The sequence below is a fragment of the Sparus aurata genome, chromosome 2 (assembly GCF_900880675.1).
Source record: "Sparus aurata chromosome 2, fSpaAur1.1, whole genome shotgun sequence".
In the NCBI taxonomy this organism is placed as follows: domain Eukaryota; kingdom Metazoa; phylum Chordata; class Actinopteri; order Spariformes; family Sparidae; genus Sparus; species Sparus aurata.
Window position 1 is genome coordinate 29,862,244 of NC_044188.1, and position 27,567 is coordinate 29,889,810.

Below are 27,567 nucleotides of genomic sequence, written 5' to 3' on the forward strand. Positions count from 1 at the left end.
AATGTACAATTTACCCCCACGCTGATGGAGAGTTGGTTGCTGCTTCATAGTCCACAAAGAATGTTTGGAGTTTCACAGATAAACAAGCGCTGTGGCATTCACCTAAACAACCAGAGAGGACTTCACAAAAACTCACTCAAAAAACACTAATTGAGTCTGTGGAAGACCTGCTATTGATTTGCAACGACATTATTGACGCTCCTGACATGACACACTTCAGATGAAGGGCTTGTAAAGGGTGTAAATTTCATGTTTTCAAATCAATTTCTGGAAGTCACAGCTTTTTGAATTACACCACAGAAGCTGTGCGGAGCCAGTTCATTTCATTTTTTTAATTGTTTTTCTTTTACGTTTTAATCAAGTCTCAATCTACTGACGTGGTTCAGGAGAGTGCTGTGACACTGTTTTGCTGTGTGAAGTTTAAAAAAAAAAAAATGTTTTGAGGACAGCACCGGGTTGAGTAGATGATGAAAACACAAACTGTGTGGAACTGTTCTTTTAATGCACCTGATACATAAATAAGAACAAAACAAACAAAGGTCTTGAAACTGAACGCTGCTCTGTACCAGCGGACATGCTTTTATCTTGAAGTTAATTCCCGGAATTAGTCGGATTGATCGTCAGCGCATTGACGGGCATTACGCAGGAGGCGCTCAGCTGTTCAATATCAACAACAGCGCAGGGAATCAGCCCCATCAGGCTGCTCACACAAAGACAGTTAACAAGAAGCCCGCAGTCAACGAGAGGCTTCCTCTCACAGGACCCGCAGCTGCCTGCCTGCCTTTCTGTCTGTCTGTGAGACTGAGACAATTCTCCTTTAAGAAAATCAAATCTCAACTTTCGGCCAACGCTGAGGCTCAGTGTCGTCACCGAGCCTCAACGACACACAGGGACACTGAGGGAGAGATGATGACAATGACAAGAAACTACGAGCCAGTTCGTGTGTTTGTGTTCTGTAGTAAATGTGAATAATGAACGCAGTGATCAGAGGGAGAGAACACGGCCCCGTTAGATCAGACACTGGAAGTCAAAAGTTGGTAACAGTGTCGCAGGCTGTTGCAGCTCCAGTGTTTCCTCTCTGCAGCCCATTCGACAAAAAAAAAAAAAAAAGAAGAAGGAAAGAAAAGACACACGGAGAGGAAAGTGACACTGTGTCCTTGTGAGACACTGTCCCTGTGAGACGGTGATTCCCTTCTGTGAGACGCGCCAGCAGTATGAGTCAGCCTCTCCTCCGGCGGAGCGCAGTGAGTCAGAGCATCCTTGGTGCGGACAGTACAGCCTACCTGAGCCTGTGGATCCGGGGACAATGGAGCCTCAGTCGGATCTGTCCTCCACGCGTCCTTCCCAGATGTCCCCTCGTCGACGGACAACACGCAGAACAGCGGGGACGGGGAGGGGGGAGGTCAGGTGTGAGGACGACTCTTTGGTTTTCTCGGGGTGACTGTTTTTCCTCTCATCCCTCATTGCCGCCGCTTTATAAGCAACGCAGCGGCCGTACACAAACAAGCCCGCCTCCCTATTGGCCAGTGGCTGAGCTAGAGACGGGCCGCAGCCAATCGGAGCGCGGCAATGTTACATGTGTGTATTTCTCAATACTGGGAAATAGAAAATGTTGGGGAAACAGCTGTGGGAATGTTTGGACACGGCTGAAGTGAGGGGAACACAAAAACATTTACTACATTACATTTAACTATGTAGCTAAATAATCTCTTCATAAAAGGGTTATTATTATTATTATTATTATTATTATTATTATTATTATACAAACATAATGACAACAAACCCGCTAAGAATTTGGCAGTATAATGGGGTATGTCAATGTTTTTCTGTTTTATGTTTACTATGTTATTCAGTGTAATTAACAGTGGATACACTCACGCATAAATAAAGACAATTGTTATTGTGCAGGCTTGTGCAATAACAGAACCGTGTTTGTTGCAACAGAACCTCCTCGGGAACCACTTTCCTGTGGTTCAGATGGTCCCATTCTGACCTGAAGTTTGAGTCTCTGGAGTCAAACCCACAGTGGGATCTTTGTTCTGATCCGACGGTTCGGTACATGAACCCTCAGCCCAGTGGAGCCTCTGTGCTTTCTCTGTGTGACACATATCTATAGGGTTTGTATAAGCGCTGCAGCCGACACCTACAGCATAATGAAGGCTGTAAATCCAATCCGCCCGTCAGTTTGAGAGGTGACTCACTGTTTTTCTTCAAAACTTCATGTTCCTAGAAACACAGGAGAGGAGGGTTCACGCGGTCCGGTGAGAAGGACAGCTGAGAACAGAGAGCACAGAGGAGAGAGTCATATCGAGGGCGACACCTAGTGGACACTTCTGGTACAGAGTGTGTAGAGGGTGAATTCAGCTACTGTGGGACACTTTTTCAGTACATAGTCTAGTAGTCTTACAAAGAAAACTGTCTGTAGGCCTTACATTTTTATGTTGGAATTGAATGTGGATGCACTGTATATCCTACCATGACCCCCCTCACTCAAACAGCATGTTCAGGTGGTGTACCACTGCAGTGTGATCCGGTACTTCCATTAACAGCCTTCACAGAATGTAACACACTGCTGGTTTCTGCACTGTGCAGAACTGTGTGTGTTTAATGCTGATCCTGATACAAGTCCTGTAATATTAGATATCTCTCATCCAATATTTAATCATCAATCCCTATTTTGTTGATTTTGTCCAACGCTTACAGTCGAATAACTTGTCTTTAAGAAATACAACCAGCATCAAATGTTTCTTTGGTTGTTTACAATAAACTAAAGTTCAGGTGTCGTCAACCAGCAGTGTTGCTTCACCTTTCACATTTAACCTCAGGTTCTTCCCCTTCTCTCTGTATTGTGTTGTCTATGCTGAGATAGCGTCTGACCACAAAAATCCAAAATATGAGCAACTAAAGGCAGACAACTAAATCGGAGCTTCAAGAGCAAAAACAAAACAAAACAAAGGATAAAACCAGAGTAACTAGTGGAATCAGGAAGCAAATGCAGGAAAACACTACGGGAAGACAGGAAATAACTAACCACTAACCAAAATCATGACAATGATGGTGCTTATCACATCAGGTCATATTGTGCTTTAGTCATGTATATTCTCAAACATTTTAATACATAAAGGAGGCAACATGTATTTGACAAAACGTGCCTATATATTGTAACTTTGCTTCATGAATATATTAAAAAGTATAATTAATGTAAACTTTTATAGTAGACTGGTTATATATACTGATATCTATTTAAAATGTATTTCTTAAAATATACTATGCGTGTCTAGAGAACATATCATCAGATACATTCAGTAATACACTGCCAGTACTTCCCTGGAGTTTGACGATTTCAGTTATTCAAAGCAGAGAGGGTCTTTCTCAGTGTTAAATCATGGCTAGACTGAAGGTTCATAAGTGCTTTGTGCCTGTAACTGTACAATGGTTTGAAACAGCTGGAGCAGTTGTACCCAAATCCCGATCAGTTAGAGCCTAAGTGACCACACCATCAGATACAGAATTTGCAGAATTGACTCCACCCCTGTCTAAGGATAGCTACCCCTCCACTCTTCAGAGACATGCTACACCCCCTCTAGTTTGTACCTTTGTAGAGAAGGATTCACACTGCAGCAGGATAATGAGCACAAAAACACCTCAATACCTTGACACAAATGCTCGAATAGCAGAGAGATAAAAACAAAGAGCATTTTAATAGGCGGTGTGAAACTGTGGAATGCATGTGTGAATGTATGCATGTCCATAGATGTGTGCACATGTAGGTATTTATATGTACCTGTGTTCAGCACATGTATATATGTAGATATATATAATATGTTATATATTAATTGTACATATAGTATATCATATTGTAAATGAGTTATCATTGATTATTATTAATGACTGAGTTGTGGAGAAGGGGTAGTATTAAGTAAGTGTATACTGTTTATTCCCACTCCTTTGTTAAAATTGGAATATACTTTGTAATACTGTTTTCATTTTATTATGCTTATTAGTCGAAGTAATTAAAATTTTAGTTTGGCTTTCTCATGTCCGAAATACATTTGCATTGATTTATAAATTCATTTCATGAAGAAGAGGACAGTCTTGACCGTCATGGATGTTGCTCCTCAGCCCGACTGGATAATTATGGTCGCACTTGAAGACTGAGGAAGCCGAGCGCTCTGTGACGTCACAATAAGCTCTGTGGACCACTGTCATTCTGAGATAACATTAGTGAGCAGGTTTTGCACAAACATGTGGAGTCCATGCCAGGTCGAGTGCATGCTGTCGATAAAGCAAAAGACATTCTGAAACTCATGGACGTTTGTTTTTAAAGATTGAGCTTTTGACTTGTTTTTCAACTTGTTGAGTCGTTATTATCAAATGCAAACAGAAGTATTTTCACTGGATGTCTCAGGCTTTTGGAACCTACTGTATGTGTGTAAAGATTCATCTAATTTCAAACATCAAGCCTCAGTTTTTCAAATCAGTGTTAGTGTTACGACAATATTTCCATTTTGTGATTACATGTTTACCACAAATAATGACAAAGAAAACCTAGAATGTTGATATTTTATATCGACATACATGAAAATATATTTCCATCACATAAGGGGCACTTAAAACAGAAGGTATTTCTACTTTCTTTTTATTTGGTATTTATATGGTTTTAATTACTGCCTTAATCCAGACTCTCACATCCAGAAGCTTTAAGACTATTACTGAGTTTTTAATATTGAAATATAGGATACAACTGTTACATTAGACACAGACAGCAGAAGAACAGAACAAACCACAAACAGCCATTCATCAGTTTGCATTTACTATTCAAATGTATTCAAATCTTTAGTATCTTATCTTTTAGTGTGTTGGCATAATTATACATTGGTGTGGTGCATACAGTAAGTCAGGATCGATAACAGGAGTGCATCTGTAAGTCAATAGATAAACTTTAAAGGATTTGGTTTGAGTAAAGCTTATACACACAGAGGGAGGAGACCTTTAGGTGCTGCTGGGAGAACATTCAGAAATGGCCCTACGAGACTCTGTCACCGAGGTATTTCTTTCTTAATCCCACACAAATCGGCTGTATTGCTATTCGACAAGGCACATGGACAAGTTTGTGTTAACAAACAATACTAGAAGCTTTTCTCTCCCAAAATGTTTCGTAGCAAACCTCACTTGGCTTGAATCTCTCATTTATAACACATAACACAAACTGTACATACAGACTGCCCTCCAGAAAAAAACAACATGATAATTAGAAGCAACACAATAATATAATATAAATCATACAACTGAGAATCACTATAAATCAACACAGTCTTTGGCTAGTATATTTGAAGTGCAGCTGCACAGTCCTGCCTCACCATATTGCACCCGCCTTGCCACCCAGATGCATGTCACTGAGCAAGGTTTGGGAAAAAAAAAAAAATCTTGGAAATATTTTGGAGCTCCTCTCAAAAGTTCAATAATTTTCAGGATCAGTTTTTTGTCTGAGTAAGAGATAGACAGAGAAATGTGTGTCTACAGGAGGCTCTCACCCTGAAGCGGTGTGGTACTTCCAGATGGATGCACAACTATTTTACTCCTACCAAGATTTTAGAGTGACATGACGATTTAGAAGCTTTCTTCTACCCTGAAAAGAGCAACATTCTGGAAAGAACTATAGATTTCTGGCTCTATGCATTTTGGGGAATGTACTAATGTGCTTTCATGCCAGAAACTTAAATGAGGATCCATATGAAGCAAGCTTACAGCCAGGAAACAGTTAGCTTGGCAAGACAAGTGGAAAAAGCTGGCCTGGTTCTGTTCAGAGGTAACACAATCTGCCTGCTAGCACCTCTAAAACTCACTAATTAACACACTTTGTTTTGTTTGTTTGATTTGTATAAAACCATATGTGTCAGTGGCTTTTTTTTCAATCCATCAACAGAGCCATGCTAGCTGTTTCTCCCTGAACTGTCTCCTCCTATTTAGCATGCGCACAATTGAGCATGGTGTCACACACATTTACCAAAATGTCACTGTTCCATTAAAAATGTCACACTTCAACAAACATCTTGACATTACACAGCTATCATTAGCTTTGATTTAAAATCACTGTTGCTGATTTCACATGCCTCGGCTAAACCCAGTTTGAAGTTCACCAAAGGTTCAACATCACGGCTTCAAATTGTTCTACTCTCACGTTTTAAATGTAAGACAGAGACTTGTAAAATTGGAAAGATTTTTTTGGTTATCAGCGCACAGAAACATGGTTTAGGCTGTTACAAATATATAGTTGACACTCAGTCAGTTGTAGCCATAAGACCAGCTCAGTAATAGTGAGGCAGAAGCTCCAGTTCAGAGGAAATGCAGCCAAATGAGATGCTGGGGTCAAGTCAGAGCGGGTTACGTCGATTCAAGGGGAAACGTCTGTACAGGAAGCTGCTGCTGGAATAATGTTGGGTATCTACAATTCAGTCTAACTCAACTCATTCTCCTGTGAGTGTCATGGTTTTCATACATCAATATTTCAGCTCAATTTATGAATAAATTAGTCAAAGAGGAAGGCACGAGCACCTGGGATCAAGGCAAATGACTGCTGCCTTTTATCATCTTTCTTTGGTCTTTTCTCACCCACCTCTCACGTACTTTGTCCCTTTTTGCAGTATTTCCACTGTATGCCATTTATTTAATGTAGTCAATCCCTCATGACAAGCTTCGTTCTACGAAGAGATTTTTGAAATATATAGTACATTCAGCTATTCTTTCTGATTTAGTGAGCCACAGTCTGACACTACCATGTCAAGGCATCTCCGTTTGACTGACAAGTTGTCCTTCTCCAATCCCTGAACCTTTCAACAGATATCCTACATACTGTCAGCTTTCTTCTACACACCTTCATGCCCCAGTGCAAAGCAATCTGCCCCGGTTAGAAAAAGTAGTGTCAGCGTGACAATAAAGCAGAATGAGCAAACAGGAAAAAAAGAGGCAACAGACAACAACTAACCCTGATTTTCATCACCAACAATCCCCTTCTTCTCATTGTAGCCTGACACTTCCCTCATCGTTCACTTGGTCATGTTCCCCCAAAAAACACAATAAACACACATGGTGCGAGAAAAATGCACCAAAATATTTGTTATTCCTTGGCTTCATATATAAAATCAGAATATTCAAACAGCAATAGTATTAATCCCAAAAATATTATCTATAAACATAAATATATCAATTAGTTTTGCTGGATTTGTATGTATTTTAATTGGAAGCATATGCCACCCATGTGGTGACAGCTGGCATCTGATTGGCTTAAGCAGAGCGGGGTCTGCGGTTGTGTGATTGGAGGATGGGACACGTCAGGAGGTCTCAGGGTCCTGGTTTCTGGTCAGTGTGGCCATCATCTGGAGTTCAGCCTGGGAGCAGTCTGGAAGACACGCAGAGGAAAGAGACAGCACATCTGGTCAGAGGTCTACATGATGACGTCTGCTCTTTAGACGCAAGCAGGAAGGAACCGGACGGCAACGAGAGCTCCAGTCAAAACAAGTCTGAATCTAATCTTTCCATTCAAATTCCTCTCAAATAACACAACACTGAAATCTTGATTAATAAATAAAGACTGCTATCTAAATTAAATATTAACTAGCTCACAACTCATAAGCAACATTATGTGTCATTTTTTGCAGTTTGTGTGATTTGGCGCCCATGCAGACTCTGAGTGCAACACCACTGTTAGTAACTGGTAAATACAAATCCCAGATCTGTAACAATAGACCTATTTCACAGCAGCCATTTAGACATCAACATTAGGGTAAACACAGCTGTTTGATACCAGTGATACCAACTAAGATTCTGTTCCATTCAGGTCAGACTGAGTCAAGGTGCTGCTACTGTGCATGTTGGTTCACTAGAAAGTCACTAAATGTAACAGAACCTTCATTAAACCTGTGTTTACCTTCTATTTCATGTCAACATGGCTGCCGTGAAAAAGGTCTATTTGTGAGACGTAATTTAGGTGCTGCCTAGAAACAAACTCATTACGTCATAACAATGTTGTGTCTTGAAAACACATATTTTGAAATAAAATTGTGTATTGCTGTGATCGTCCCCTCTCACTGAAGTTACACAGTGCAGGAACAAGTGACTGAGGGGCGGAGTGGCTGAGACAGAGACGACACTGGACCATTCAGATGATTTTTAAAGATATTAGAGCAGCATTAACTGACCACTAGGTGGCAGTGCAACATGCTGTAATCGTAACATTAGAAAAAAAAAACCTGTTCTATCATCCAGCCTTTACTTTGAATGGTGAAGTTTTACATAAACATAGTTTGAAGAGTTTTACCTATTTCACATGTGAGATTTTATTTTGGTCTGCACCAATTCCTGAGGAAGATATCTGCTGCTAAACACTCCACTATGTTCTCCGGCTAGATGCTAACTTTGTCAGCTTGCTCTTCGGTGCTTAGGAGCTAATGTATCTGTATTTGTCCGACAATTTGATCAAAGCTATTTCTCTGGACAAAGCTTCTTGCTACTGGGAAAAAGTTGATAAGATTGAAGTTTGTGGCCCATAAAACCCAAACATGAGACTATATCGCATTCTTCCTATATCGCATTCTTTAACAAATGATCCTTTGTTAAAAAATGCAGCTTTGAATACCATCGCAATTAGGGCTGCAAAATCTTCATTACTGATTAATCTGCTGATTTTTTTCACGATTAACCCTTTAGTCAATAAAAATTGGGAAACATGGGTTGGGTTCTGTTCAGAGGTAACACAATCTGCCTGCTAGCACCTCTAAAACTCACTAATTAACACACTTTGTTTTGTTTGTTTGATTTGTTTAAAACCATATGTGTCAGTGGCTTTTTTTTCAATCCATCAACAGAGCCATGCTAGCTGTTTCTCCCTGAACTGTCTCCTCCTATTTAGCATGCGCACAATTGAGCATGGTGTCACACACATTTACCAAAATGTCACTGTTCCATTAAAAATGTCACACTTCAACAAACATCTTGACATTACACAGCTATCATTAGCTTTGATTTGAAATCACTGTTGCTGACTTCACATGCCTCGGCTAAACCCAGTTTGAACTGCAGAGAGTTCACTAATACCACTCACTTTCCTATATTGCATTTTTTAACAAATGATCCTTTGTTAAAAAATGCAGCTTTGAATACCATCGCAATTAGGGCTGCAAAATCTTCATTACTGATTAATCTGCTGATTTTTTTCACGATTAATCCTTTAGTCAATAAAAATTGGGAAAAATGCTCATCACAACTTCTCAGAGAACAAAAGGAAATCTTCAAATTGCTTCTTTTGTCCAAGACAAAACCTAAAGACTCTATTATCATCAATTACACCAACAAAAAAAGGCTGGTACCAGCAAATGTTTGACATTTTTGCTTGAAAAAAATTACTGAAACAATAATTTGTTTAAGAAAATAGTAGACAATTAATTTTCTATTAATTGACCAATCGAATAACTTATTGTTATGACTTATTGTTGCAGCTCTAATTGCAATATATCAACTAGTGGATGCCACTATCAAAAAACTTTTTTTTTTCACTCACAACTTGATGAATTAAAAAGGCACATATCTCTAGACACTCTGGCAGGTAAGGTATCTGGATGGCAACACATTCTGAACTTTGATTTTACTTAGTTTAGATTCAACAATGACTAATTGTTTCTCCTCCTTGTGTGAGTTAAGGAATGTAGACGGAGTGGTGCTCACACGGTGATCAGCATAAACATTAACATTATTTCTGAAATTGCTGTCCTGTCAGTAAGCCTTGAATAAAAAAGTACAATCAAAGGCATTTACAAAGCAGAATAACTGAGGAAGATTGCAGACTCACCACAGACAAGTGTCCATTCTTCGCCTTGGCCACCAGTAGTTCTGATCCAGGGGTGAAGTCTATGATGCCCTCTTTCCCCTGACCCACTGTAAACTTTATACTGGAAAAGGAACACAGGGAGAGTTAGACACTTTCTGCCTGGATATGCTTGAGCATGTAGGAGCAGTAATAATCTTAACGCCAAGTGTATGTTACAAGTGTTTCTGCTCCTCACCTGCCCTGGTTGATGTTGATGCTGTTTACTTTGTCGGAGCAGATCGCAATCTTGGTCAAGGTCTCGATCACATGGTCGCTCTGCAGAACCACATCTCCCTGTGAAGACACCAGCAAACAAAGTCACTTTGAGGAAACATTCATAAATAGCTAAATTACTTTTGCTTCATATATAATGATTTAGTGTAATACGCCCATGTTTGCCCACCTTCTGTTTGTTGTCATCACTGGGCACGTGCAGAACAAACAAGCCGTCGCTGAGGGAGCTGACTGAGATACCTGCAGGGGGAGGACAGTTTATATGAGGAATGAACCCAACACTGGCCACATCCATAAGAAATAAAGAAAAACTGGCGGTTGCCTTCGAACCTTTCAGAGCTCCATAGTCGATGCGCTGCTTGAGTTTACCCTCCTCTACGATAACAGCACTGTTAGAGGTGAGCAGAAGCTGACGGGAACGAGGTTTGTAACCTTTCCTGTCGTATTTGGTGACTGGCACTGCGTACTGGGAACAGAAGGATGAGGGTCAGATAACTTGATAAATACACTTACAGACAGCATTGACACTGCTCTTTGTTTTATAACTAACCTTCATCTTCTCACTGCCCAGAGCCTGCAACACCTTGGGATTAATGTCCTCTCCATCTGAACAAGATAGGACATGAGTCTTTAACATGGTGTTTAACATGAAGCCTGTACAAGTTTCGCAACTAATACGCTGTTGTCGGAAAAATGTACGAGTCTTACTGAGTCTTGTGCTGACAAACAGTTTGGGCACACTCTGTGGGTAGTTGTCCTTCTTGTCCTTGAAGATCTCGCTGGCGGTCATCTTTTGCTCCATCTATTCAGACAGATTAGACTACAGTAAAGCAAACCAGAAACCTGACAGTCAAGTTACGAATGCTATGTTGTTACTGTTGATGGAACAGTATTCACCTGGAGCTTCCACTCAGGACTGATCTTCTTGCAGTAGCTCCACACCATGTTCTGCATGCACAGCTTACGCAAATGCTCTGAAGCCTAAAGGCACAGAGAGAGTGTTTAACAAACAACGCTATTTGGAGTCATAAAGCATACCATGTGAGTAGTCACTGTAGCAAGTGTATTGTTTTTTTCTTGCCTCTTTCATAGATAACATTTACATTCTATATGTTTCTTTCAAACGGTGGATACAATTACAGTAATTTTTAGTTTGAAAAATGGAAGTTACGCTTTGCAGAGCAGCGCTTCTCTTCTGAGTGAAGCCCGTACAGGGTGAATCATAGTAGATCAAACAAATCAATATTCCAGTGCACACCAGGATATGATTTACACCACTGTATTAACTTTGTATGACCTCAAATAATGGTTAAGCACACAGTCAGCTGGATCAAAAGACTGAATCGAATGCACTCAAGTTAAGTACACTCTATGTTGAACTAAGGGTGTGTGTGTGTGTGTGTGTGTGTGTGTATGAGTACATGTTTTAACCCCCACCTCAGTGAGAGCAGCAGGAGGTGTGGGCCAGCTCTTGTCCAAGACGTTCTTGGGCAGGTTCTTGCGCAGCTTCATGAGGAAGGAATAGCGCACATAATCCAGGAAGTACTCGTTCTCTGGACAGCGCTCCTTGTGGCGGTAGATAAAGCCTTTGATGAACCTGAGGATGAGACCAGGAAGGGAATATGGAAAATAAATGAATAATTTAAAAGGGTTAACAAAATCTTCACATATTATCCTCATCCATCTGCTGGTCTGTACCTGCGGATTGTAGCGGCAGCCTGTCGCCTCTGCTGAGCCCTCCTCCTGGCCAGGATCCCCCTCCACCACGCCTGGATGGTAATAGCTGCAAGGTAGATTACATACATAATAAACAAACACACACAAAGACATTGTTGTACCTGATAAACAAACTCTATCGTGACATTAGCAGGAGAACATGCAAAAGTTTCCTCACCTGATGTTCTAAGTTTCTGGTATTTGGACTTTTGGCTGTATCCTTTCCATCCTGCCTGCAGCTTGGTGGCTGTGGGGTGACAAAAACAAACAGGAACCAAAAGGTTTAAATATGTGGTGATGAAAAAAGTGTTGTTCACAAATCATCACTTGTGTCCGAGGCTCTCACCAAGACTGTGTTTCCTGGTCTCCAGAGCATCCTCGGTGGCAAATAAGGTTTTGGGAAACCGGATGAAGATTTTGGATCTAAAAGGTTGAGTTTAGAGTGAAACGTATTAAATCAAACACATTGTGTTCAACAAAATGGTTAAGTGCAATACAAGTGAAGAGGACGCAGAGAGAAGATGATATACATCACAAAGCAAAGTTTGTACTTGTGAACGTTGTGTAAAGGTTGTGTTTTTCTGTATACATTTGTGTGGTGCTGACCTGCCAAGTTTGTACTCCTCAGGCTTGTATCCCAGGTGTTTGACCAGTGTGGCCACTCCATCTGCCAGTTTCCCCTGCCAGTTAGGCCATGTGTCTGGACACAGGGACTTATACCTACACACACATATAGGAAGAAAAGGTTAAAGGTTAAAAAGAACATCCTTTAAAGGGTAATTTAGCCAATTTTCAACCTTAATCTCTATCTATTGGAATTTAGTCAATGCCGCGGGACTAGATACGAGTGAGCCCCCTCAATGTTCCCTGTGTCGCTGGAAAATCTGGCCTACTTCTGAGCATCAGTGACTGGCACAGCCTCTGCAGCAGCTTCAACAGCCTTTAAGTGATGTATCATAGGCAACTTGTTTCAGTTTGTTGAAGACATTTCACCTCTCATGAAAGAGGCTTCTTCAGTTCTAACTAACTGGAAGAGAGTTGCAGGTTTTTAAACTCTGTATGGGAGTGTCCGTACAGAGTCGTTAAGGACACGTACGAGTTATATATTTCAGAGTTGTTAGGGTCACTTGTGGGTTGTTGATCCAACTGGCCCTCATGTGGGTTGCAAGGGCTAGGTGAGCCCAGGTGAGAATGGTTGTTAAGCTGTCTGGGGAGGGAACTCAGTACTGCAATGTAGGTGGGTGATATGTGATGTCGCAGGCCACCTCCTCTGTTCAAAGACTTGTGAAAGAATTGTGAACCCCCTAATACTGAGGTCAAAGGAATATTTCACTCTTGTGACATCATCCTGTAGAAAAAAGGTGATAAGCCTAAATCTGTACTGCTTTGCAGGTTAATTCTCTTCACTTACTCAAAAGTCAAAATAAGTAGTGTGGGGTGAACTGACACTTAGACCACAACAGCCCTGTATCCTTCATTCTCACAGTATTTATCATTGTGTCTTGTTTGTGCAATGCCTGGCTAAACATGTCTGGTATGGATGTGGCATGGATCTGTGCAATTGTACTTTACTGGTTAAAGAAAAAGGTTTGTTGATCACCTCTGCAGGAAGACCTCGTAGCGGCGTCTGTAAGCAAAGCCAGCTCTCCTCACCCTCAGATTCTCCATAAGCCCCAGATACTTGACCTGGTGACGGATCAACACCTCGTCAAATCGAACTGGGACAGGAGGAGCGGGGAGAAAAGAGAAAAGTGGGAGAGGTCAGAGAAAAATGTAAAGCCTGTTGGACAAAATGAACCAGAGAAAACCAGTAGCTGCTAAACAGCAGAAGTAGGAGTGACAAAACAGAGGGACAGTGTGAAACTGACAAAAGGGCCAGTGTTGACAAAGGCTGGCCTGATATTCTGACAACCACACATAGAGTTGCACTCAACCAAAACAAACTTTTTGCTTGGAATTAGCCAAAGCAATGGATTAACATGATGTTTCTGGAAAACTATTAGTGTGTTGAAACTGCTAAACTGCTTTAACTGTGTTTACAAGAACTGTTAAGTATGGGATTAAAACATAGAATGAAAACGTCATTCCACGTTGTGCAATCTCAAAAGCGTAACCTCTAAGGTTAATAGGAAAAAAACCCTATGTAAAAAAAATCCTATTTCAGTGGCTCTTTGTCAACTAATCATGCAACTTGGATTGGTGAAATTCAGACAGCAACATTCAGGATGAAAACATCAAGTTCTAACATCCTGGCAACAAAATATAATCAATCAAGTCTGAATAGAAGCAATGGGATCTCTGCGCTATCTTATGTTTGAAAACATGTGTGTGAAAAACAAGAGCTACAAGTAATCCATTTATTGACTAAAACTTTAGATCACAATCTGAATTAAAGTAATGTTGAAAATATTTTTGCTACACTTCATTACATCCCTCCGATTAACTTTATAGATAAATAAAATTTACATTTATTTCACTGTTAAAAAACAATGAAATTCTTTATTTGACTATAAATTTACAACTTATTTATGATGGCTACTATAAAGTGTTGACCTTAATGTCTTTTAATGTAACAGACTTTAAATTACCTTCTGGAGATTTCACAAAGAAAAATTTCAACCACAGAAATTTGGCCTTTCAGAGTAGAACATTTAGAAGTAAGTTGGTCTTATCCATCCTCCAAAGCCACCTCCTCTCTGTCATTCCATTAAGTAACCAGTGCTAATGTCAGCTCATACATTTTTCTGCCGATACAACTTTGATAAATCCAGGATGTCCAACATGTATGGAATCATTTTTATTTGTGATGCTGATACACACACATTGTAACAATGATTGAATGTCTTATTATGACAAAGTTTTTGATTTCTGAATTGAGATGTTTTAAGTTTAAATTCCACATATAACGATTTTTAATACTCTTTAAACTCACAACTGATTGGATACATGATAAGTCTGTTTCAGCCTTAATATTTGAGAAGGCAATTGAAAACAAGACTAGACTTCATACCTGCTTGCTTGGAGTCATTGGGCTTGATGCAGCGGACGTACGACGGCTCCTTCGACATCAGGATCTCCATGAGTTTCGCCAGACTGGCTTTAAACTGGGTGGCTGCCTGGAGGGGCAGACACAAAGACACAGAGAACAGATGAGGGCTAGTTAGGAAGGGATGAAGAGATGAAGGTCAGAGGACAGGAGTGGAAGCTGGTCGGTGAGCAAAAGTAGAAACCAAAGAGGAGAAAATGGAAGCCCGTGGACAGAGATGATGACCTAAGAAGAGCTACGCAAGCAGAGGGTTGGATGATGTGACTGGCAGTCCAGTAGAGACTGAACACTGGGCCCAGTGTGGACAACTGGGACTTTTAACTTGCCAGCCTGTGACAGTTCCCTGTTCAAGTGCGTACGTGAGAAGGGCATACAAGTGTCAGGGCATTTCTCAGTTAGTGGGAGGCTGCAGAGAATCCCCATCTGACCGCCCACTCAATACCGCAGAGGGGAAACACAACACTGATTGTTTTACCATGGGAAAGCATGTTGGGATGTACGAGAGTGTGATTTGTAAGAGTGTGGACGACATGCAGAGAAAAACTCTGGGGGACAAAGAGGGATGGCACACAAACAACAAGCCATCTCACCGTTTCTGGGCGTTTCTTGTCACTCAGCTCCTCCCTGTCGAAACACTGGGTCAGGATCTTATTCTCTGACATACACATAACCTGCAAACAAGGACGGGCATTGCAAATCAGCTTAGGCTATAAATGCTGTAGTGTGTGGCAGGTCATGCTACAATCTTGCATTTATAAAAATAAACATAAAATAAATCACACTGTCCCTCCTGAAATACAGCTGTCTACTCACTTCTTTTAAGTTCCTGAAGAGCAGGTCGTTGTTCTTGTCCAAAAATCCTGAGAGAGAAAAGATAGAATTTAAGTTTTGATGCGTGTAATGACAAATTGCTTCCACTAAGGCCAGTATCACTTGTCAGCGGCAATATCCAGTAAAGTTTGAACCTATAGTCAAATAGTCATTTTCACTGTAAATGGCTACATTTATATTCCAACCCATAGGACATGCCCACCATGAGACAGAACTAGAGTAAATCACAAACACAAACATGTCCGTACACCTTTATTTGAAACAATTATTTATCTTATTTAGGTAAGAAGCCTCCCTGGCTTGTGCATGTAAAATATTTTGAAAGTTAAAAAAGTCATAGTATGCACTAACACAAGCTCCTCTCTCTCCCTTCTCTATGAGACAAAGGTATAAAATCAGCTTGTTTTCATTTTAAGATAGATTAAACAAATTGTGGTATTTACATTGTTTACATGCCAAGTTCACCAAAATGCCAAATATCTGAGGATTTGAGGTCACACTGGCCTTGTTTACAACACACACACACACACACACACACACACACACACACACCATTGACATTGTAGTTGACCTCTCCAGCGTAGTGCAGCAGTCTGAATTCGTCACGGCCCATTACCTTCCGGGTCTTTGCATCTGCCAGCTTGTGACTGCAGAAAACAAACACACACAAACAGGCAGAAACACATGCACACGTCATGTATGTACTGATACATCCACAGACAGGACACATATTATATAGTTCACAGTGTGGTGTCACAAGCCAGTCAACAGGCTAACCTTAAAGTCCTGTAAGACTAAATTGCTTTGGAAACGTTTGTGGTATCACAGTATTTATACATCACCAGAGTAGGAATCAAACTAACGTGACAAAGTGTGCGTGTCCTCCAACAGTGTCCTCCAGTTTCTCTAGGAAAGTGAGGTCACTGGCATCTCCAGGTCTCAGACACTCCTCGTCCTGCGATAGCCGGACAAAAATTATTACATTCATTAATCCAAACAAGAATCAAAGAATAAAAACAACCAATTGTGATTTTACGGTTGTTGTCAAATAATTTCAATCACGTTGCAGGTACTAGCAGCTTTTCCCATAACTTGGACATTATTTTTCTTATTGTGCAACTGCAGCCTGGAATTACCAGCATAAAAATCTAAATTTTACCTCATCATAAGGTTTGACCATTTCATTACATTTGGCTTTTATCAGCATTTTTATTTAAGCCTTTTTTGTGTGTTTTTTTCAATCAAGGACCTTTTGTCTTTTATTCTTATCATTTTATACTCTGTTATATTGAAGATGAGGTTTCTCCCTACATTATTTTCAGAGTTTAAATACAGGTTTAATGAATTTACTATTTTTGGCCAAGAAGGTAGTGAAACTGCTACTGTGAGTCTACCAATTCTTTGTTGTTGTTGTTAAGGAAAGCCCTGGGTAATATAACTTTAAATGTTGGATTTTTCCTTTTATACACCTTGCCATGCCACAAGTTCTTTATTTGTTTCCACTTCCAGAATATTTAATAAATGAGCTTTGTATTTTAGTGTCAAATCCTCTATAGCCGAGAAAGTGCAGTGTGTCTGCTCACCAGGATGGAGATGATGCCTTTGAACTTCTCCTCCACCAGATCACAGATGATCTTGTTGTTGAAGTACTGCACTGGCTCCCACTGTAAAAACACAAGCACTCTTCAGGTTAGAGAAAATAAACCTTACAGTGCAGGCATAATGACCATAATGAATACGTGTTTTGTGTTTTCTCATTATCCAAACTAAAATGAACTTCTGGGACATACATCGTCACCCAGTATATAAGTCTTATACAATCACAACTCTTTCTGAGCCATTTAATGACCGTGAAGTCAATCATTTGCAGTATCTCAGGAATCCCGGCACACAGACAGGCTGCTCGCCCACTTGCATGTCAACACGCACATGAACACAGAGTTCCAGAGGGTCAGTGCAGCACTGTTAGGTTACGTTAGCACTAACAGCCATAGAGATGACAGAGAGTGAAGCCCACAGTCCTGATGCTGGATAATAATGGGCTCTTTGAGAGGTGAGTCCGAGTTCCTCCCACAACCTGCTCTCTGACCAGTGCATTTATATTAGACTGAACACAAGAGGCCTTTGTTCCAAAGAAGCAAAACAAAACAATATAAAGTCAATAAATATATATAAGGCAAACACAGAAGGGAGCAACTAGGGAGAAAATTCAAGACAGAGTTCTTATCTTTCAATGGAGATCTCTTTTAAATAAGGGACACTACAACTCTCACAATAACAGGGTTAAAAGGATTACTTTCTAATGGTGCCGCATCGTCTAAAAATATGTGCACTTAGTGTAAAACACTTTGATGGAGAGCATCTGCGAAACAACAGAGGGATAAATTAAATTACAAATTTCACATTGAAAACTTCAGCCATGCAATTAGGAGCTCTTTGCCAAGCCTAAACCCTGGCTGAGGGAGGCGAGAGGGAGTGATAATGGATTGTGCATACTAAATATCAAAACAGACACTCTCAGGGCTGGAGGAAGGGAGTCGGATAAAATTAAGAGACGCAGTGATTGTGGATCAAAAGGAAAATAACAGCGAGTTGTTTATCTGCATTAGTCCATTTACAGAATTCAACTGTAAGTGCAACCAAGGCTGCATTAATATCTGAAATGAGCAAAGTTGGTGGGTGTGGGAGAGAGATGGAACACTAAGGGTGAGGAGAAAGTGATGTCTGACCGTGATGCCTTCAGCCTCGTACTCCTCCTGCTCTGACTTGAGGGTGAGCTCGATGAAGAGCTGCTGCAGCTTCTCATTACAGTAGTTGATGCAGAACTGCTCAAAGCTGCAACACACAACAACAAACACACAACTGAATAAAAAAAACCACAAACATGTCAGTGATTCTCTTACTGATTCATTCTTATTTTGGTAGTGGGTGACTGAGTGGCTGTGACTGATCTTTATTTAAAGGCTAATACTACCCACATAAAGTGGTCTTACCTTAATAAGTACTGGAGCCACTTGATGGATCATTGTAAAAAAAAATCATGGACAGGCAGATCTGTCAATATCAGAATGTTTATACTCCCTGTTATCATCATAAAAGTCAGTCAGGCTGTATTACTTACATTAAAGGTTACACAGGCTAAGGTTAAGACTGATCTTAAAATAAGTTTGACAAAATTTTGGTAAAGTTCCACTTATAGAGATGGGGAATCTCTGGAGCTTTCAGCTGCATCTCAGTATATGGACTTTACTTTGGCTGCTCAGTGACCAACAGAACAGACTTCTGCAGCTGATGATGAAGGCAATAAGATGCAACTGAAAGCTCCAAGAGGTGGACCTTGTGCAAAATTATAATAATAATAATAATAATAATAATAATAATAATAATAATAATAATAATAATAATAATAATAAGTTGGTTTTCAGTGTTTTCCATTGTGTTAAGATTTAGATGGAAAAGGGCTATAGAAAGCATAACAAAATCATTAATATTGTACCTGTTGTTCTGGAAGACCTCAAAACCGTAGATGTCCAGCAGGCCAATGACAGAGTAATTCTTAAAGGAGTCGTCCTGTTGGAGAAAAAGAAATACACTCATCTCTGTGTCTATTTGAATGGAAAATTCTAGTATACATACAACCTTGCAATAATTATATGAACTTAAAATCAATAAAATTAAACTGTGAAAAAAACGTGCAATGAAATAAAATTCAATTACATTCCTGGTTTCACATGAAATGGTTTTCAGAAGTTGAAGTATTAAGTTATATAATGTATGTCCACAAGGTGGCGCTGTGCCTCAACAGATTGAATGCCCTGCTCTACAGTGTTGGACAATGTTTCGCTTTAGTGTGACTTATTTGAGTTCAAGAAAGTTTGAGTGAAAATGTATCAGATATGTGGCAAGTGGATAGTTATTTGTGTGTGTTAAAGTACCGTATATGCCAGTGAAGCATTGATTTTGTTCACCAGCCAGGTAAAGGTGCGCCCATACACTGCCTTGGACAAAGCATCTCGAGCTGATGATGCTTGCTCTAAGTTCAGAGGGCTCATCAACTGATGAAGAAGCACACATACACACACACACACACACACACACACACACACACACACACACACACACACACACACACACACACACACACACACACACACACAGGCCAAACAGAGACCGGCAGAGACAAACATTAACAGAGTTAGACAGAGTTCAGCAGTTACAAGTTACAATATAATTACACTGGAGCAGACGAGACATTACGCAGACAGGAAAGCTTTGTATACAAATGCTTATCACACACTGACACTACAATGGGAGTGTGTCTCAAGACCTACCTCCTCTCCCTTGGCAATTATCTTCTTGTGTGTGAGTGCCTCAGTCAGCACAGTGCCATTCACCCCTAACAACTGGAAAAGCACAACATTAGCACATGTCACAGCCTGGCTGGTGACAAATACCTGATCACAAAAACAGACAGACAGACGTCATGCCTACCAGCAGCAGTGACATCCTGAGTACGGTCTCTGTTCATTATGTCTGAGAGACTTTTGACGACAATTGACGCAAGAAGAAATGGGGGAATTTTCTGGAACATTTCTTCAGCAGTGTGCAGACTATTTAAATCTTTACCAGCATTTGAAGGATGTGTGGATATGTGGATTCTATAGAAATTGGGTGGATGATTCTTACTGATAGCCCTATAAATTTTAAATTTAAGTCCAAGTCCAAATTCATTCAGAATACTTTTTGACTGACGTTGTGCGGAATGCCGAATACATGTCTGAGGTCATACATTTCACTTTGCTTTTATAGTGCCTCAGATATTGTGCATGGCCTGAAGGTATTTAATGACACTTTGAGAATGAGAATGAAGACTTTGTCTTGAGCACAACTGCCTTTTTATAGAGGGTTTGCAACATCTTTGTTCCGTGTGCAACACAACAGCAATACAACACAATTTCACTGGACAGGGCTAGCTAAATGGAGAACTGACTAAATGTTTGAAAGTAAAGAACAGAATAATAGTTTAAATAGATATCTTAGGGGCACTCAAGTAGCTCAGTTGGTAGGAAGGGGATCCCATGTATAGAGGCCTTGTCCTCGCTGCAGCACCCCAGGGTTCAAGTCTGACCTGTCACCCTTTGCTGCTTATGGCCCCCTCTCTCTAATCCCATTTCCTGCACCTGCTGTCCTATCAACAAAGCCATGAAAAGTCCCCTCCCCCCCAAAAAATATTTAAAAATAAATGTAATAGATAACTAGAGGAAAATTTTAGCTAAAGATAATGGGTCAACAACTGAAACAGTAAGCTAAAAGTAATAGATAAATGGTTTAAAAATATGTAAAAGTACTGGACAAATTACTGAAACGTCCCTAGCCCAGACTAAACCAACCTAATTATTGTCTGTAAAGTTTAATAGAGTGCATTTAAATAATGATGGGTCGAGCCAATGAAGGGGTACTTGAGTTCTTCTGACAAGGCTGTGGAAGACAAAACAGGCTGTGTACCACCGGACGTTGTTATATGCATAACACCTATGATTCTGTTTTATGACTATCCAATGTTACCTTGTTTAAAAACACAAACGGCAACTGTCAGAAAAAAATGCAATATGTCATCATGATTTCTACCCTGCTACTGAATGTGTCAACAAACAGAGATGTTACACTCTCTTCTAAAAGTAGTCTCTTCTCTCGCTGAGAGTAGGAAGCTTCATAAATAACTTTCAGTGCTTCTCCTGAGAAAAATCCTGAGATGAAAAACCTTCTCTCGCTGGCCTGTTAGGAATCGTTAAGAACCTGCTTGGTGCAGCATCTTACCCTGGCCAGGTACTTTATCTGTGTGTCAGAAGTGATGCAGGCATTGCCTTCTTCCCCGCCGTACTGCACATTTCCCAGGTGAAGCACACTGGCGATTATGTTCAACAACTCCTACACAGAGAAAACACAGATTGCAGGGAGGGAGAAAATTAGGACATGAAAAAAGAACATGAAGGATAAAAAGTTACAAAGAGGTGGAGAGTGGGGACAGAGGAGGACAAGGAGAGGGGAGAGACCAAAGGTGAAGAAATGAGAGGCTGCAGCACGATAAGATTGTACATATCTGAAGTTACTACCAAGGCTATCTTTATAAGAGACAACAAAGATAACGGCAGCTTTGAATTAAATCAGGTTAAGAGTTTAACAGGACAGAAATGTAGCAATGTGCTCACCAAATACCAAACTAGAGCTGCACAAACTCACACCTGCTCTGCACTTGATCAACAGTGTGAGATCTGAAAAGCTCTGGCAGTAAGCCTAGACTCATGAACATGGAGGAAGACTCCCACGCTAAGCACAAATAAGTTTGTACCATATAATAACAGCCACAGACACAGATACACACACAGCACTATCTAATATCCACAGTACAAGTCTGAAACGGAAACAGCTTCCGGCCCCTCAGGCACATGGAGTACCGTTGCTGTTCATCATGAACCCTGTGGTAAAAGCTGTTGTATAGCCATTAATATACATAGTGGGGGTACTAATGTTTATCAAAGGAAAAGGCTGCCCCAAAGTGAAAATTCAGTCACTACCACAGGCCGAATGACATCTAGTTCAAATTCATTGGAGAGAAGGCAAACATCTCTATGGCCAACATTTCCCAAACTTGGCAACTCATACCAACACAAGCTAGATGGCTAAAAAGCACTGCAGGTGAGAGGAAAAATATGTATTTTGGCGTGCGCTGTCCCTTTAAAGTTTCTTCCATGCAGCATGTATAAGCATCATGCAGCCTTGAGAAATGTAAGGGAGAGGCATCAGGAGTTTACACATCCCACACCACTTTAGGTGACAAAACAAAGCGTCCGGCATTATCTACACAGCCCGGACTTGTTCCTTACCTCAACGTCATCCTCGTTGAAACCAATCACGGTCAAAGCTTTCCTCACCACCTTCCAATCACTGCGATCGTTGATAGAGCTCACTTTGGGACAGTTACCCTATGGAAAACATGCATGCACGCACACACACACAGAGACACACACACACACAATATTTATCATCTACTAAAACTTTTTTCCCAGTGAAGTTTTGAATAGGTCTAGCAAAATCCCTGAATTAGCTGATGTGCAAATAGGTGTTTACATGTAAAGTAAACACCTATTTGTGTGTGATGTAAACACCTACTTGAACAAACACATGCTGTGTTTTTTCTCAGGAGCTGTTGGTGTGAGTGTCTGCATGTGTGTTTATGGAGGGGAAGGCTCAACTAGTGCCTTAAGGCAGATCTCCCCCCTGAGGAAAGCTCCTCTCGCTGTGCTGAGAGTCCCTAACTTAGAGCCTATTAACCAGAACTCCCACTGGGATACATGCACGCACACACGCACACACACAATGAGTGAGTGAGTGAAAGATTTACTGCAGCTCTCTTCAGGGTATAGCTGGAGAATGACTTCATTAACACTTGACTATGGATTTGCACAGTTGTAGCTTTACCCAGACAATGCTGTAGAAAGTGAAGTTACAGAGAAAGTATAGGTAAAAGTAGAAATCTATCTGATTTGTCTACTTCCTCTACTTCCCCAAATGTATGTTTAGGTTTATGTCAACGATCTTTTTTTTCACAGAAATCATGTTCTGGCTTTCATTTTTGCATGGAGGCGCATGGCACCCTTCCATGAGCTTCGGCTGCCATTGCCATGGAGATGAGGCAAGTAGGAAGTGTGAATCATAGCAGTGGCAAATTTTAAACTTTTTTTTATGTCTACAGGCTTGTACCTTTAAATCTGTATCAACAAACCTGATATTTTTCACAGAGTTCTTAATATTTTGCATTACACTGTCTATGAGGAAAAATGAATGGGAGTTTTGTTCAGGAACCAATGGCTCCCAAAATAGCTTTGCCAATTTTGTATCTCTAGTGAAGAGCCAGATTCGTACTTTGACCAGGTACTGGTACTGCTGAGGGTTCCTCTCCAGGCCCAGGCGCCTCAGCAGATCCTCCTCCCCTCCCTCGATCAGCTGGTAAAAAATGTGAAAGTTCCGCTCCCCGTGGTTCTGGTGGACAACGCGGGACTTCTCCAGCAGGTAGTTGATGATGTGGCCACCAACGGGGGCACCCTGCCGACGGGATAAAGGCCAAGGAGGGTGGGAGGAGTCAGGGGAAGAGAAGGAAAGGGTAAGGCTGGGGTACTGAGGTGTGATGCAGGGTTGATTTAACAAGCAAGTTTGTTTTGTAGTTCATATATAAAACACATTTTGAGTAACCATACAAAAGGGATACAAGAGGGAGAAGTGAACACAGAGTGGTAACGAAAAGAGAGTACATTTAAAAGGTTAATATCACCATGCAATACAACAGAGTCTGGATTGACTGGTTTGTTTTGGGAACGGTCCTTTTATTTCTTCCAAGGGTGTTTACACTAACCCAACAAGTAAATGAGACTGTTGTGCTCACCTTGAAGTCAAACTGAATGTCCATGTACTTGCCGAAGCGGCTCGAGTTGTCGTTACGCAATGTCTTGGCATTGCCAAAGGCCTGGAGAGAGAATAGAGTGGGTTAAAGAGAGGAAAGAAAGGATAGAAAGGAAATGAGCAATGATTGATGGATCAGGAGGTAGACAGATAACAGAGATCAGAGAGGAATAGTGTGATACAGGGGGATGGCAAATGAGGAGGAGGTAGCAGTGAAACAAAGAGAAAACCTCAGGTATTAGAGTCCCTACAGTTTTTGTCTAGAACAGTAGCACAGATTACAGGGCACAGTGTACACTCACACACTTAAATACATCTGGAAAGCATCTGTCAGGGACATGCCAGACATCAAAACAAATGCCTCTATAAACTCTAGCACCTCTCTTGAGGTTTCATCCTCCTGAACACTGAAACACTGACTGCTCTACCATTCACTCTAGCAGTTCAACTGAACAACAATGACCAAAATCAGACTTATATCAGAGTAAAGAGGCAGAATAAAAAGAAGCTCCAATACAATCCAGAATAATCAAATGAACTACATTATACCCATCATAGTGGAGGGGAACAATCCAAAAGATTTCCCCCTCACTGAGTCATTAAACTGGCTATAGAGTACATGCTGTATAACCAAACAAAGCAATAGTCCATATGAACATTACAATGACAGATTTCTGCTCTAATAAAAAGATAATAAGACATTAATCTTGATGGTTTGACAATTTGTACTTACTTTGACCTCAAAATATTAAACTTGGCAAAACTTATTAAACATTGCTGACAGGTTGACATCTTGTATGTAGTAAAAAGCCAATAGGGGCCAAATGTATCAACAAACTGATATACACTATCCATCAAACCAAATTATTACAGCATCAAACTTCTTTCTGGAACGAGCACCCCTTATTTTTTTTGTAGCTCAACACTTAGCATAGTTTGTGTAAATCCAAAACACTTAACTTCTAGATTACTTAAGTGCTATGAAATCTCACCTCCAGCACAGGGTTGGACTGCAGCAGGCGGTCTTTGACGGTCTGCACCTGGTCGCTGGCTGGACAGGTGACGGCGTAGTACTGCAGGATCTTCTTGGACGCCTCCGTCTTCCCAGCGCCGCTCTCCCCAGAGATGAGGATGCACTGGTCCTTTCTCTCTGTCCTCAGGGAACGGTATGAGTTGTCTGCCACTGCATAACTGGAGGAGTGGAGTGAGAAACGTGATCAAACAGATGTTTAGAAGAGTTACATACAAATGGACAACAAATGTGTTGTTAAAGATCTAGATCGCAAAAAGAGAAACATTTGATGCAGAAAAGAAGAAAACTGTGAGCTAGTAAACACGGATGTAATCAATGGAGGTTTCAAACTTTTAACAAAAATCAGCTTTACAAATTGGTTTTGGTTTAGTTTAGTTGTCATAAATTGTTGCAGACTGCTCCCAGCTGAACACACCTCCTCTTAACCTCCACTATGGTGGCTGCTAGAGACCCAAGAGTCCTTCTCTTGAGCCAATATTTGCTTTGTCTTTTCTGAGTTATTGTAGAAACATGGCAGTCCAGCATGAGGAACTCGATACTGGCAAAAGCTTTGACCATTGACAGCTTTAATGCAAAATTAATGGAATGGGTACAGAAACAGTTAAACTGTTTGCACTTCAAACAGATGAGCAATTAAACAGAAATAAAAGTTAAATATTTACAAAACTTGCAATAGCTATTTCTTTTTTTTCAGCCACTTGACAGAAGTGGAGAGAAGCTGTAAACACAAAATTGAGAAATTACCACCTTAAAATGTTGAAATTATAAAAAAAAGTTGCATATTTACAGATAATACAGAGCTACAGCATGTTACCATTCGTTTTGGTTCTGTTATAGCTACTCTACTAATATCATTCCAAATGTCTCTTCTTTCAGCTATGTTTACAGTCTCCACCTATTCCTGAAAAAAGTATTTGGTTCTGTCGTGTAACTATTACCAGCTGGTCACTAACTCAGTCTACTGTTTGGCACTGTGTAGGTAGCGTCCAGCTGGTTTCAGACATTTTTCTCTGAAAACAGCTGCCTGCTGCAGCTGGAAAGAGCACTATTGATATTGAGTGCAGGAACCACAACAGTGAAGTTTCTGTGGAACCAAAAGAATGAGCTGAAATAGGCTAAAAAGCTTTGTAGAATTGAGAACATCTGCAACATTACTAAACTGAACTGAATGAATGAAAAGGGAAAACAGACATATATGCATTTACATAGTTCAGAAAAAAGAGTGATGACAAATCATAAACATTTATCAGTCATGGTGATGATGTTCGGTTAAGAAAAGCACCTCTCGGAAAATATGTGTTTAAATGCAACACAAAGCATCTTATGGTGTTTCACACACCATAAGATGGAACAAACAGTATGAATCATGAAGGCTAGAGTGGAACACAGCTTGTTTTAGTTACAGGATCATTTGTCAGCTATCACCACTCCTATGTTGTTTCAGCCTCTTTGGACACATTTCTGACACCAGACTAATTGCTGCAGAAAACCACCGACTTGGCCTTAGCCGCATCATACTTTATGTTTGTGTACAGTATGTGTGTGATATTGGGGAGGGCTGGGGCGAGGTCAGGTTCAGGTCAGAGGAATTCCCTCTCAGGGGAGGAAACCTCTTGCCTGGTACCATCCTTTGCTTACTTTTCTTTCCACCTCTCCCCTCCCGTTTTCTCTCTCTAACCCTACACCGCTACTTGCCAAAGCATATCTTTCTTTCAGCAGAGGGAGAGAAAACATTTGACCCTCTGCTCAAGTAAAGAGAGAGAAAAAAATACCAGTGGTTAGAGCATGGAGAGAAAGAGCTAGTGAGGGATGAAATGTTACGATTATGCCACTTCAGGTTAGCATAATGTACTTGATTGTCTTGAAGCTGACCTATGGGGTCTGGGAGGATGTAACAAGGAATCCCGTGAACATTTCTGTGGCCACCTTTCAAACAAACACTCGGCCTCATGCCATGACGTCTTCAAAACAGTGGGGCTGATAAAGGACAGCAAAAGCATGAGAGCATTGCGTAGCTAGTTGACTTTGTGAGAGTGGCAAATGTTCCCATGCACTCGAAACACACACACACACACACACACACACACACACACACACACACACACACTCACACACACACACACACACACACACACACACACACACACACACACACACACACACACACACACACACACACACACACAGTGAGAACATGAGAAACCAGGTACCACATAGGTTAGGTCCTTCTAAGGTGGAAAGTTTCACAAAGCATCAATGGACTCTTTATGTTAGGGTGTTTGAGCAAAAACAAGGCAACGCCAAACATGTTGTCCACCATCAATATCTAATTTTAACAAAGAATTGATTCATTATCTCTTCCACATTTCATCAAGTATAATGCTACAC

At 40.7% G+C, this 27,567-nt stretch overlaps 2 protein-coding genes across 4 annotated transcripts in view; both read right to left on the reverse strand.

Moving 5' to 3' along the window:
• Positions 1 to 1,638, reverse strand: part of LOC115569495 (large neutral amino acids transporter small subunit 4-like) — a 31,691-nt gene extending 30,053 nt beyond the window's left edge. Inside the window, exon 1 of one of the 2 annotated variants that reach the window (XM_030397463.1) lies at positions 1,284 to 1,638. The gene's annotated coding sequence lies outside the window, so the exon portion shown is untranslated. The remainder of the gene's footprint in view (positions 1 to 1,283) is intronic. The other variant, XM_030397464.1, reaches the window with a different exon arrangement.
• Positions 1,639 to 4,704: 3,066 nt separating this feature from the next.
• LOC115569469 (unconventional myosin-Ic) overlaps positions 4,705 to 27,567 on the reverse strand; it is a 65,077-nt gene continuing 42,214 nt past the window's right edge. For both annotated transcript variants that reach the window (XM_030397461.1, XM_030397462.1), the window contains exons 4-32: positions 25,139 to 25,337; positions 24,130 to 24,210; positions 23,613 to 23,792; positions 22,574 to 22,672; positions 21,507 to 21,617; positions 20,021 to 20,092; positions 19,625 to 19,744; positions 19,186 to 19,259; positions 18,419 to 18,524; positions 17,273 to 17,353; positions 16,553 to 16,644; positions 16,242 to 16,336; positions 15,672 to 15,718; positions 15,449 to 15,529; positions 14,823 to 14,928; positions 13,413 to 13,530; positions 12,419 to 12,532; positions 12,159 to 12,235; positions 11,991 to 12,059; positions 11,795 to 11,879; positions 11,534 to 11,693; positions 10,994 to 11,077; positions 10,805 to 10,898; positions 10,647 to 10,702; positions 10,427 to 10,562; positions 10,266 to 10,336; positions 10,059 to 10,156; positions 9,845 to 9,944; positions 4,705 to 7,399 (exon numbers count right to left, since the gene is read on the reverse strand). In XM_030397461.1, the coding sequence (XP_030253321.1) occupies positions 7,373 to 7,399; positions 9,845 to 9,944; positions 10,059 to 10,156; positions 10,266 to 10,336; positions 10,427 to 10,562; positions 10,647 to 10,702; positions 10,805 to 10,898; positions 10,994 to 11,077; positions 11,534 to 11,693; positions 11,795 to 11,879; positions 11,991 to 12,059; positions 12,159 to 12,235; positions 12,419 to 12,532; positions 13,413 to 13,530; positions 14,823 to 14,928; positions 15,449 to 15,529; positions 15,672 to 15,718; positions 16,242 to 16,336; positions 16,553 to 16,644; positions 17,273 to 17,353; positions 18,419 to 18,524; positions 19,186 to 19,259; positions 19,625 to 19,744; positions 20,021 to 20,092; positions 21,507 to 21,617; positions 22,574 to 22,672; positions 23,613 to 23,792; positions 24,130 to 24,210; positions 25,139 to 25,337 (2,833 nt within the window). In that variant the 3' untranslated portion in view covers positions 4,705 to 7,372. The remainder of the gene's footprint in view (positions 7,400 to 9,844; positions 9,945 to 10,058; positions 10,157 to 10,265; positions 10,337 to 10,426; positions 10,563 to 10,646; positions 10,703 to 10,804; positions 10,899 to 10,993; positions 11,078 to 11,533; positions 11,694 to 11,794; positions 11,880 to 11,990; positions 12,060 to 12,158; positions 12,236 to 12,418; positions 12,533 to 13,412; positions 13,531 to 14,822; positions 14,929 to 15,448; positions 15,530 to 15,671; positions 15,719 to 16,241; positions 16,337 to 16,552; positions 16,645 to 17,272; positions 17,354 to 18,418; positions 18,525 to 19,185; positions 19,260 to 19,624; positions 19,745 to 20,020; positions 20,093 to 21,506; positions 21,618 to 22,573; positions 22,673 to 23,612; positions 23,793 to 24,129; positions 24,211 to 25,138; positions 25,338 to 27,567) is intronic.